The sequence below is a fragment of the Marmota marmota genome, unplaced genomic scaffold, assembly GCF_001458135.2.
Source record: "Marmota marmota marmota unplaced genomic scaffold, marMar, whole genome shotgun sequence".
Taxonomy (NCBI): domain Eukaryota; kingdom Metazoa; phylum Chordata; class Mammalia; order Rodentia; family Sciuridae; genus Marmota; species Marmota marmota.
The window spans coordinates 246,542-259,385 of NW_026000205.1; the positions used below are offsets into that span (position 1 = coordinate 246,542).

The window sequence follows — 12,844 nt, forward strand, 5'->3', positions numbered from 1 at the left end:
GAGTGGAGCTGGGAGGGGAGGGGGACTCAGGGGCCGGGCAGGGCAGGGGTGGGGTGGGCACCCAGGCAGGAAGGTCAGCCCTGCCCCAGATGGACATGGCACCGGAGCTGGTGGGGCTCCTGGAAGGGGTCAAGCAGACAGGGCCAGCTCCTAGGTCCACCAGGAGGAGCCTTTGGGGCCCCGTGCTGTCAGGGCAAGACTGGAGGGGCAGAGGCCTGGGAGGAGGAGGGGCGCAGGCAGCAGAGCACCCAGAGCTGAGCGGGGGTGCCCCGAGGGTGTGGCAAGGTGGGAGCAGATATGGGGGCGTCTGGGGTAGTTCATAAGTTCCCACCAAGAGCTGGAGGTCTCCAGCCCACCAAGAGTGGGTCTCCAGCCCAGGGTGTTTCCTAATAACCTCTGCGTGAACTCAAAGACCGTAAACCCAAGAAACGTCTCCTCTAAGCAGGTGTTCCACACCAGGCAGGTGGCTGGAGCCTGCGGAGGAAGGAGGTGAACATGGAGGGCAGGAGAGGGGCTGCTGAGGCAGGAGGAGGCTCATCATGGGGAGAGGTAGCTGACCACGACCCCTACGCACACGCCAGGGACTCTTCATTCTTTTTGGAGTGGCAGTAGGCCTGAAGTCCAGCGTCCCCTCCCTGGGGTCAGAAGCTTTCTCCTCCTGCAGGCTTCGGAGAGTTGGCCCAGCCTCCATCTCTGTGTGGGAGACCACTGTCAGCCCTGAAGAGGTGGAGGTGCTGGGTGCAGAGATGCTGCCTGATCTCACACGGCCCCTGCCCCGTGCTGAGCGCCAGACTGGACACCAGGGAGAGCAGTGAACCAGGTAGGCAAGGCCCTGCCCTCCTGAGGCCCAGTGAGAAAGACGTCTCTTACTCCCACGGATGTTCCTGAGAACCCACCAAGTGCCAGGGCGACGGGTAGAGCTGGTGAAGATCTCTGCCCCGTCAGAGTTGACGCTCTTGTTACTGGAGATGTGCTTGTCCTCAGAGTTAGGGTGAGAGAGGCAATACATAAAACATGAGGGACGTCCCACTGGGACAAGTGCCACAGAGAAATGCACAGCAACGATAAACAAACGAGCAAACACAGAAAGCAATTATAGGTCAAAATGAGATCAGCAAGGAGCCAGCACAGGGTGTATAGTGTAATCCCAGTGACTCGGGAGGCTGAGGCAGAAGGATGGCAAGTTGGAGGCCAGCCTCAGCAATTCAGCAAGACCCTGTCTCAAATTCAAAAAGAGCTGGGGATGTAGCTCCATAGTAGAGCACCCCTGGGTTCAATCCCCAGCACCAAAAATTAAAATTAAAAGAAGAGGCAGAGGAAGAAGAAGAAAACCAACAAGGGCCTAGTTAGAGGAGAATGTAGACTCCAGAGATGATCTGAAGGTGACCTTCAAGCTGAGATAAAGAATGATCACAGGCAGAGGGGTGGGAAATGTGTCCCAGGCAGAAGGAAGAGCAAAGACAAGGGCCCTGGGTAGGAAGGTCCCCACCATGTTGAGAAAATCAAAGGGGTCAGGGTTCGAGGGACAGTGCACGAAGGAGGGTGTGGTTGGAAGGACAGGAAGCAGATGTGGCTGCCTTGGAGGCATCAGGTTCTAGGGAGTGGGGGGGATCTCGGTGTTAGCTGTGGGCTGCCAGGTGGAGAATGGCTTTGGCTGGGTGGAGGCTGGAGGTGGGGGTCCAGCGCAGAAGCAGCGAGACCAGTTTGGATGCTCTTGCACCTGTGCAGGTGAGAGATAAGGGTGGCTTGTACAAGGGCAACCGAGAAGATGCATGTGGGTGGATTCTTCGTCGTCCATTTTGGAGCCAAGGTGACAGGAACTGCCAAAGTGGGAGGTGAGAGGACCACCCCCAGCTTTTGGCCTGAGCAGCTGAGCAGAGGAACAGGGGAGGCTCAGGGACAGGTGGGGGGACCATGGCTTGTGTGAAATAAATGGGAGCCAGTTGAGAGGGAGGGGAGAGGGTCAGGGACGCTGTCCCCACACATCGGGGGCACCCAGGTGTGCACGCAGAGGCTTCCTGGCACGTCACAGATACAGGTGCAGACTCAGACACATCAGAGGTCGCCCAGAGAGAGTCTGAGTAATTGGAGCCCCGTGAGATCAGCAGCAGGGGGTATCAGTCAGCCGGGCCTGGGTTCAAATCCCAGCTGAGCAGAGTTGGGCACCTGACCTCATTTCTCCTCATCTATAAAACGGTGTCTTTGTGGGCACCCCCCAGGGCTGGCAGGAGGACTGTGCCCCAGAGTGTGGTGGGCGCTAAAGCACTGCCAACCAAGAGCCTGTCGGGTCTGCTCCCTGCACACCCAATCACACTGCATCCGGAATGTCACAAACAGGGCCCTGGCCCTCAACAGTACACAGGAGGCACCTTTCACCGAAGGCGATCTCCACGCAAGTCCTGGCTGTGCCACTTGCACGGATGCTCCTGTCCAAGGCCTGGCTCCTGACTGAGCCCTACCCAGGATCCCCTCCCAAGCACTGAGCCCACGGGGTAAGGGAGGAAGTGGAGACGGGGTGGGCTTTGGTGGCACTGGGAGTCCTCAGCCCAGGAGAAAGAGGGGCCCAGATCCCCAGCCCTGTCACCTCCGTCACGCCCCCCTCTACCTCCAGCCCCAGAAGGGCTCCACCAGAGACCACCAAGCCCCACGGCCGCAGCCTCCAGCTCCCGGTGCTGTGGGTGGCTCTGCTGTACCTGTTCTCCCCCCAGGGGCGCCCGACCCTCCCCAGGCAGCCCCCCACAAACCCCCTGTCTTCACCTCCTGGCCGTGAGGACCTCTCCTCCCTGCTCACCCTCCACTCCCCAGTCTCAGCATCCCCGCAGCCTCCACTCCTGTCCTGCGGGTGACTTCTCCCTGCCCGTCCAGGCTGCTGGAGAGAAGACCAAAAAGTCAACAAAAGCATCCACCTGCTGGATGCTCAAACAGATGGTCGCCAGTTCCACCTGGACACCTCCGCCATCGGCCTCCAGGGCCCACCCGCCCAGCTGCAGAAAACAGAAGCCCCCACCAAGGCCTGGCCTCGACTCCCTGCCACTAACCCACACCCACCAACCCCACCCGCCTTTTCCTCCTTCCTTCCTCCAACAATGGAAGTTCCTGGTCCAGGACTGACCGCACCCCAGCCGGTTGCTCCATCTGCCCCTTTTGTTCTAGGTGAAGAGCCCTCCGCCTGCGTTCGCATGGTGGAGTGGCGTCTCCGCTTAGCCTTGTGCAACCAGGGAAGGACCGACCAGCTGGTCTTCCTGGTCCCTAGGGCGAGCGTCAGAGGGTAGCTGCCTGCCAAGGGGAAGGATAGGGTGGGTGCACTAAAATCCTGTTGGACACACACGTAAGCATGCAGATGAAGCTGCCAGGTCCCCGGGGACAGTGCAGAGAAGTCCAGGGGCAGTTGTGAGAGCTGTATGCTGCCTCCTGTCCTTTCCAGCTGGGTGACCTTGGCCAAGGGACTTCCTCTCTCTCCACCTCAATCTCCCAGTCTGTAAAGTGGGGGGCAAGACAGAGCCTGCCGTACAGAGCCCGGACTTCCACGAGTCACTGCCTCCTTCTCCTGCTCCTTTGCAGCCACACTGGTCTCCTCGCTGGTCCCCAAACCCGCCAGGCCCTCTCTACCTCAAGGCCTTTCCATTCACTTCTCCCTCTCATAAGCCCTAATAACTTGTAATATTATACTTACATTTCTCTTCTCTTTCTCCTAGAATACAAGGCAGGGATGTTTTGTTTTGTTTTGGTGTATTTTGTCACTACTCTTTCCCCAGTGCCTAGAACCATGAGGGATAGGTACATAGCAGGTGGTCAATAAATATTGGTTAAGAAGAGGGAGGGAGAGAAAAGAAAGGCAGGTGGGAGAGAGAGAAAGAGGAAGGAAGAGAAATAGGAAAAGGGGGAGGGAGGCAGGTAATACCAGACAGAACAGAGCCAGGTGAGCGGAACAGACCGTACATTCAAGAGAATATTACTCAGCCTTGAAAAGGAAGGGCATTTGAAAGCTGCTGCAGCAGGGGTGAACCCCAGGACCTCGGGCTAAGAGACAGGCCAGACTCCAGGGGCCAACGTTCTCATATGAGGCGCCCAGGGGGTCAGGTTCCCAGGAACAGAAAGCAGGCACAGGGGCTGGAGTCGGAGGGATGTGATTATTCAATGGGTGCAGCGTGTGGCTGGTTGGTAGAAACGTTCTGAGGACGTGGACGCCCAGGACGGCGGCAGAACATAACCCTACTGAACTGCACTGAAGAAATGGTCAATTGGTAATTTTAGTGTACGTCTTACAATGATAAAAAAAAATAGGAATTTCTTAGAAGTTTAAATATCAACGACAGGACTTCACGCAACTTCGGGACACCACTCTCCTGGTGTCTTCCCGGCTCTCCAGTCCCTCCTGCCTGGCTCGCCCAAAGCTGTGGGTCTCCCTCGGGTCGGGATGCACCGCTCTGGTCCGCCGGGGACAGCAGGCAGGCGCTGTGCTCCACCTGCCCGCGGTCTGTGTAGGCGCCACACCCCATGCCCATCCTGACCACTCTTCTCTCCCCACTCAGAATCGCGACACCCCTCACCCTGCGCCCTCAGCGGGCAGCCCCCCGCCCCTGCTGCTTCTGTCCTCATCCTCCTGCCAAAGACCCCTCCCACTCCCGCCACACACCACACCCCGGAGGACCCCGGAGGAGGACCCGCATCGTCTGCAGACCCTGGAGCCTCTCCGTGGCTCTGGAGCTCCACCAGTCCCCTCCCGCACAGAGGACACCAGGAGTCTCCTGCTGCCCGGTCTCCTATCCCATGGGGTGTCCAGCTCCTGGAGGGCAGGGACTGTGGCCTTCACTCATCAGGTATCTATGGAGCACCCATGTCATGGCAAACAAGATTCTGCCGAGCAGCGGAGGACAGTGGCAGGTGGATCCCCAGGAGTTTACTCTGGAGGGAGAGGCTGGGGAACCTGGCAGTGACACACCCAGCAGGGGCAGGCGGGTCCTTGGGCCCCACCACAGTTAGCTGAGCTTCCTTAGAGGCTGCATCCCCAGAGGTAGCCCAGGGGTCACCAGGGCCTGCTGCTAAGCAGGGTGTTCTCATTAGAAAGAGGAATTCTTTTTTGTCTTTAGCTCTCTGTTTTGAGATAATACGGTCCTGTGTCCTCTATGTGAAGTGGCACCTACAGGACAGAATTCCAAGTGCCCTCCCGACTTCTTCCAATGGCGCTCAATACCAAAATCAGGAAATCTACAGCGTAGGTGTACGAATATGTGACAGCGAATCCTATCATCGTGTACTGTGATGTACCAGGAATTCAACCGTGGGTACCATATCGCTAACTGGACTACAGACTTTATTCCACGTCCATTGTTAAAATGCATCTTTGGCTGTGCGTGAACGAGCGTGCTCTCTTGCACATGCGTTGTCTTGTCACTTTATTGCCTGTGTAAGTTTGTGTAACCACCACCGCATCAAACCCAGAACCAGGTAGACTCCCAGGATCGTCTCTCTTCAGTGAGGGCCTTCTTCTGTCAATGCATCTCACTCTCCAGGACTTTCAGGACCGTTCAGGGGGAACACAAACACGCTGAGACACACAGACACCAGACCCAGAGATGCAGACAGGCCGCGGCCCCACCCAGGGTCAGCCAGGGAGAGTACAGGCAGGCAGCCTCCTGAGTCACTGCCTGCCTGGGCCTGGGGCTGGAGGCCTAAGACAAATTACACTCATTAGGGAATTTAAGAGGCTGGGGGAGGGGCTGAGGATGACAGGCCGCAGGATGCAGCCCCCAGCTCCGGGGTCCCACCAGGTTGGGCCAGCCTCCTCCCTCCACCTCACCCATCCGGGTCTATGACCGTCTCTGTGTCTCTGCCCACCTCACTTTGGGTCTCCCCAACCCTTGCAAAGTCCATACCACGGATCCCCAGTTCTTCCTGTCCCCAACATCTCATCCCGCCCCTCTCTAACCTGTTCTCCATCCACCCCTCCTTCTCCTAGTCCTCTAGCCCTGTCCCCCATCTGTGTCCCCTTCACCTGTGCGGCCTTTTTCTTCCTGTTATCACCACTTCCTCTGCCTGGGGCTCTTCCATCAGCTCTGCTACTCTCCTCTACGTCTCCAGGGCCTCTCTCCAGGGCCTCCCCGCCTCCTCCACCCCTTCCCTGCCNNAAAAAAAAAAAAAAAAAAAACCTGTCAGAGGGCGGTGGGGAACAGAGCCAGCCGCTCCACGGGGATAAAAGGCTCTGTGGCGTGACCGGGAAGACACACCATCCCTGCTTCTGCTTGCCCTGTGCAGGAGGGACCCAGCCTGCTCAGCATCCTTCCTCCCTCCTGAGGAGCCCCTGGACCCGCCCTCTGGGGCTCTGGCCTCTCCCCTCTGCCCCTCTCCCCGTCTCTGGGGCCTCTGGGGGTCTTGGTGTGAGTGGTCCTCCCGGCCGGGCCTCCCAGCCCTGAGTCTCTTGCAGCTCCTCCTCCTCTCTGTTTACCTCTGCACGTGCCAGGACCTGACCCTCAGGCCCAGAATGTTCCTTCTGCTGACAGCACTTCAGGTCTTGGCTGTAGGTAAGGGAAGAGTGGTTCCCTGGAGTCTGGGAAGCACTTAGGGAAGGGCTCTGGAGAAGCAGGAGGCTCGGGGCCTGGTGAGACGGGAAGAGGTGGTCTGGGGCCATGGCTGAGGCGCATGCGCACTGGAGGCCGAAGTTCTCAGCTGTAGAGATACTGGGAAGGGGTGGGAATGGGGAGAGAGGCAGGGATGGGAGGAGAGAAAACGAATAAGGAATTGGGGGAAACTCTAGGTCCTGAGTGGGTCCTATCAGCATGGGGGGCCGTGGGGCTCTCCTTGGTCCAGTCAGGGAAGAAATGGCTTGTTGTCCCCGCACGGTGGAGGAGGGTAGGGCTGGTAGGTGCAGGGCAGGGTGTGTGGGGTCGGGGTGGAGGCGGGGCCGCACTGGGCGGGAAGGTTGGGGAGAGACAGGGAGCCCCTGGACGTGTTCAGGAAGGACTGATGGCGGGGAGTGAAGGGAGCCTCACTGATGGGGGATGGAGACAAGGGTTGTGGGTGCAGGAGGAGGTAGCCATGGAAACTATAGACACTGTGGAGGAGATGTGGGGGAGAGGTCAGAAAACGCCCTGGTTGTGTTGGGGCAATAATGGGGACAATGCTGGACACACTGGGTGGGGCAGAAAGAATGAGTGACTCAGGGATTAGCTCGAAGGCAGGGGCTTTGTCGCTGGACAAGGTGCAGAGTCGAGAGAAGTGGGGAGCCTTTGTCCAGCAGCCTTCCCCTCCCCACCCCACCCCTGCCCACTCCTAGGCCTGGCAAGGAGCCAAGGGGATGACAACAAGATCATCGGTGGCTACACGTGCACCCAGAACTCGCAGCCGTGGCAGGCCGCGCTGCTGGCCGGTGCCGGGCGCCGCTTTTTCTGTGGAGGGATCCTGTTGTCTGACCGCTGGGTCATCACTGCCGCGCACTGTGCCCGCCCGTGAGTGAGCCCCTGGCCCCTTCATGCCAAGTGCATTCAGAGTCGAGCACCTGAGCTCAGAACCCAGTTAGCAACCGGGTCCCAGCTTGGGGTCTAGAGAACACCCGAAAAGAAAGACAGCTCACAGTGTGGATTGAGCTCAGATGAGAGTCTAAGCCTCTACAATCATCTTTGAGCATCTAGAACCAGACTCCCCGGGCAGAGCAGTAGAGTACCTGGCTGCGGGGTGGGGGGATTGAGAGGTTAAGGGGAGGTCTATCCCCCAGAATCCAACCCTGTTCCCTTAACCCAGGGGTCCAGGCCCCCAGCCCCCTTCTCTTAGACCTGAGTTTAAATACCAGAATGCAGACCCAACCCATAAGAGCCCAGACCCCTCCCAGATCTCGGGCCAGAGCTAAGAACCCAAACCCCAACCTTGAAGTCCAAGTGCAGGCTAAAGCTCAGTAGCCTACAAAGCAGATGAATGGCATACACTGAAGTTCAATCTAGAACCTAGAGATAGAGCCCAGCGCCAAGTCTAGGACACGACGCTCAGAGTGAGAGCCAGCCTCTGGAACCTGGTATCCCGGTGGTCATTTAGAGCCCCTCTTGAGGTGGATGGCTCAGGCCAAATCTATAAGCAAAGGCCCAGGCTATAATCTGTCATTCAGAGCCTGGCCGAGATTCTAGGGTTCAGAGCAGCCTGAGGATGAGGCTCAGTGGTAGAGAGCTTGACTAGCATGCACAAGAGCCTGGGTTCCATCCCTAGTACTGCAAAAAAATAAAAAGTTCAGACCAATATTTAGAACCCTGAGCCCCAGCAGAGCATGGAGCTCAAGTCGTCGTTTAAAACCCAATCGTGAACAAGAGCTTAACCCAGAACCCAGCACTCAAACCAGAGTTCAGAATCTGTTAGCTCAGGTCACATTGCTAAACATGGAACCCTCAGCCCGAAAGCTCACATCAGAACCTGAAAGTGTGCTGTCTTCAGAATTGATGCCGAATCCTGATCGTAGGCCAGAGTCAAAACCCAAGCTCTCAGGACCCCAGAGTCCGGGCTGGATTAGGATGAACCTGCTCCAGCATATCCATCCTGACTTAGAGCCCAGAGCCATGACCTGGGGTCTCATCAAGGCCTCAGAGCGTAGAACCCTGCACAGACCCTGGGACAGAGCCGGGAACTCCAGTCACCACCTTATACCCAAGCCAAGAGCCAGAGCACAGCTCAGGGGAAGAGGGACGGCAAGTAAGGATGGCCTAAAAGAGATGCCGGGGGCCGGGCAAGGTAGTGCATGCCTGTAATCCCAGCAACTCAGGAGGCTAAGGCAGGAGGATCACAGGTTCAAGGCCAGCCTCAGCAACTTAGTGAGGCCCTAAGCAACTTAGGGAGACTTTGTCTCAAAATAGAAAATAAAGGAGGCTGAGGATGAGGCTCGATGGTTGAACACACCTGGGTTCAATGCCTGCTACCCAAAGAGAGAGGGCGGGGGAATGCCCAAAACAAGAAAAAGGATAAGAAAATGTTCAGCCTGCAGTTAGAGGGGAGCAAGTTAGACTTAGGGAAAACGTCACCTGGGGTGGGGTGGGCTGGAGGCAGGAGGAGGCCGAGGCCCACTGTAAGCTGCCTTACTCTGGGGGGTCACGGGCCAGGATCCTTCAGGTGTCCCTGGGCAAGCACAACCTGAGGAGGTGGGAGGCTACCCAGCAGGTGCTGCGCGTGACGCGCCAGGTGCCACACCCTGGCTACCGCTCCCGGACCCACGAGAATGACCTGATGCTGCTGAGGCTAGAGAAGCCCGCACGGCTCGGGAGGGCAGTGAGGCCCATCCCCGTGGCCCAGTCCTGCGCCAGCCCTGGGACTTCCTGCCGTGTGTCAGGCTGGGGCACCACCTCCAGCCCCGAGGGTAAGGACACCTGCACCCTGGGAGGAGGACCAGGGCCTGGGCTCCCGGGCCTGAGGGAGGAAGGCTGGGCCCGGAGCCCGGTCTTACTGGGTCTTCCTGCTCGATGCCCGCAGTCAGGTACCCCACGGTGCTGCAGTGCGTGAACGTGGACATCTCCTCAGACCAGCAGTGCCGGAAGGCCTATCCCGGAGCCATCACCTCGGGCATGGTGTGTGCCGGGGTCCCCCAGGGCGGGAAGGACTCCTGTCAGGTGAGGCCCCGGGTGTGGGCGGGGGGAGGGGGTTGCTTGGAGCTGCCTCTTTAGGACCAAAGAATCTTGGTGGCCAGGTTGTCTGGGGAGGGGCTGCGAGAGCCGGGCCCCCTGCCTCCTAGCCCTGCACCCCTCCATGCCTGAGTCTCCTCATCAGTAAATGGGGGTGACCCCCGTCAGGGTGGTTGGTGAAACTGGACACGGGCGTCGTGGGAAGTGGCCGGGGTGCACAGCGGTGCCACACACAGGGTTTGGGGAGCACCAGCCTCAGGAGGCCTGAACCATCTGAGTGGGCGGAGACGGCAGGGCTGAGGAGAGACACAGTTTTGTGGAGACAGAGCAAAGATGGAGAGGGCCCTGTGACCACCAAGGCCCCCAGGCCAGCCCAGGGCTGGGTGGAGACGTGCAGGACCCCGGGAGGAGGGAGGCAAGTGCCCCTGACCTGTCCCCTGAGCAGGGCTGGACCGTGGACAGCTCAGCCGCCTCCCTCCCCACCACATCTCTGTCCCTCCCCTCAGGGTGACTCTGGGGGACCCCTGGTATGTGGAGAGCAGCTCCAGGGCCTCGTGTCCTGGGGGATGGAGCACTGCGGCCGGCCCGGGTACCCAGGTGTCTACACCAACCTCTGCAAGTACCAAAACTGGATCCGGGAAACGATTCGGGGCGGTTGATCGTCCACGTGACAGTTCCTCAGCTGCCCCACGAGCCTCCCCAGCCCCTGCTGCCTCAGGCCCAGGACCCCAGCTCCCTGACTCTTAGCCAACTCCAGCCTCCTGCTTCCAGAGCAGGGCTTCAGGCGTCCCCCACCCCAGGACTCCCTCAGGCACAGGCGGCAGGGACACAAGCATCGGGCTGGCGTCCTGTTTCAAAGAGACAACTGTCAAAACTCTCAGTGTCTCTAAAACCCAAAAAAACGACAACAATAAAAACAGAATAATCCCAGATTTCACTCATCCTTCATTTAGTTCATGTGAGAAACAAGGACACAGTGGGCCACATGGGGGGGGGGCTGGTACCTGGGGGTCTGCTCTGGTATCTAGGCGATGCCCCAGCACTGCCTCCCCCCTCAGCCTCCTCTCCAGAGCTGCTGAGGCCAGCATGAGGAATCAGGTTTCCCAGAAGCTGGCCACACACACCAGCCCTCCTGCTGCAAGGTCTCAGGTGTGCAGAGCTGCGCGCATCACACCCCTGAGGTCAAGGTCTGGCAAAGCCCTCCTCTCGTGTTTTAAAGTTGTTTCTGTCCTTCCCATCTCCACAGTCCTCCTCCCCAAAGGGACGACACAGCAGCCTCAAATTCCATGCATCCTGGGAAAGCACGCAGGGTCACATTGAACGTGACGTCCATGACCCCATTGTGTTAGGGGGTCTCATTCTCTTTCTTACTTTCACCCCTTGATGACTATTTATTGCACACACACCTACCCCGTCCGAGGTGCTCATCCATTTACTGGGTGCCTGTGGTATACGGGGCATGGTCTTGGGAGCTGGAGGTTGAGTGGGAGCCCACATTCTAGAAGGCACGACAGGCCAGAAACAGTAAAGTAAAAATAAAGCAGAGTTCCTGTGAGTGAAAAGGCCCTTAACCTTGGACGGGGTGGCAGGCCCCAGGTGCACCAGAGCCAGCGCCTACCTGCTACTATAGCCCACTGGAGAGTGTTCAGGAATTTCCAGAGCCAGCTGCTACATACAGCCATTCTTAAAAACTGAGTTACATAAACTTAAAATTGGGTGATTTGTTAAATGAAGTCAACAACCACAGCATCTGTCCCTAATTATTCAAACGAATATTTGTGGGGCTGGGGTGGCTCAAGCGGTAGCGCGCTCGCCTGGCATGCGTGTGGCCCGGGGTTCGATCCTCAGCACCACATACCAACAAAGATGTTGTGTCCGCCGAGAACTAAAAAATAAATATTAAAAAAAAAAATGAATATCTGTGATCTGGGGTCATTTCTGTCCATGGTTCTACATTGGTACTGATGAGCTTCGACACTTCTCTTCCCAACTCTGTGTCCAGTGAGGCCACATTGGTAGATCAACGGCAACCACAGTGTATTCACACCACAGAGGCTGGCCAAGGCGCGCGCACACACACACACACACACACACACAGAGGCTTTTATTGTTCCTCGGGGAGCCATTGCTAAGCCCTGGCCCCTGGAACCTGGACGGGTCTGCCCAGAATGTGTCTTAGTGTCTGTCTTCTCTAAATTCTGTGTTCGGATCCTACAGAGTTCAGATACACTACAATGTCACTCTAGCCTCATGTTCTGTGGGAGGTGGCAGGCCTGGGACCTGCTCACTGCAGCTGCACAAAAGATGGCCAGGATGGACCAGAGCCCCGCCCGTGTTCCTCCCCGGCCCTCCAGTCTCTGTAGGTGCTGTTCTCAGTGCCTGATTGACTCGTTAGTCTCCACACTTAAGTGAGGTCGTGGAGTGACTGTCTTTCTGCATCTGGCTCACTTCCCTTAGGGTAAAGTCCTCCAGTCCACCCGTGTCATCACAAGAACGACCCTCTTCAATTCACACCCATTACCCTTTGTGCACTCAGTGCTCAGCAGACACCAAGGTGGCTTCTGTATCGTGGCTCTTGTGGAGGATGCCACCGTGAACACAGGAGTGCAGATCTCTGACATATGGAGACTTTACTTCCTTTGGCTGTGTACCCAGGAGAGGGGCTGCGGAATCACGGGGTAGCTCTGTGTTTACGTTTTTGAAGAGCCTCAGACTATTTCTATAAGTTCTTACAAGAGTGCAGGGTGGGTCATCTCTTGAGGTGATATCTCAATGTGCCTCAGCCTGATGATTAGTTGGTGACACTGAGCACCTTTTTATATATCTCTTGGCCATTCACACCTTTTGAGAAATGTCTATTCAGGTCCCATTTTTTATTGGATTTCTTGTGATCTTGCTATTGGGTTCCTTTACTATATATTTGGATATTAACTCTTCATCTGATGTATAATCTGCAAATATTCTCTCCCACTCCGTAGGTGGGGGGAAATCACTCCTGATTGTTCCCCTTGCTACATAAAAGCTTTTTAGTTTGATGTGATCACTCATCTTTTTTTCCATTGCTGGTGATTTGGGGGTCATATTCAAATGCCAAGAAGGTTCCCCCTGTGTTTTCTTCTGGTGGTTTTAGAGTTTCAGGTCTTATGTTAAAGTCCTTAATCCATTGTATTTTGTGTATGGTGTGAGGCAGGGATCCAACTTCATTCTCCATGTGGACATTCGGTTTTCCCAGCAGCGCTCTTTGGGGACTGTCC

General features: G+C 57.1%; 1 protein-coding gene across 1 annotated transcript; it reads left to right on the forward strand.

Moving 5' to 3' along the window:
- Positions 1-6,196: 6,196 nt before the first annotated feature.
- Positions 6,197-10,512, forward strand: Klk14 (kallikrein related peptidase 14). Its single transcript, XM_015497086.2, has 5 exons — positions 6,197-6,521; positions 7,274-7,445; positions 9,075-9,328; positions 9,442-9,578; positions 10,097-10,512. The coding sequence occupies exons 1-5, from the start codon at positions 6,482-6,484 to the stop codon at positions 10,247-10,249; spliced, it is 756 nt and encodes a 251-aa protein (XP_015352572.1). The 5' UTR covers positions 6,197-6,481; the 3' UTR covers positions 10,250-10,512.
- Positions 10,513-12,844: the final 2,332 nt, after the last annotated feature.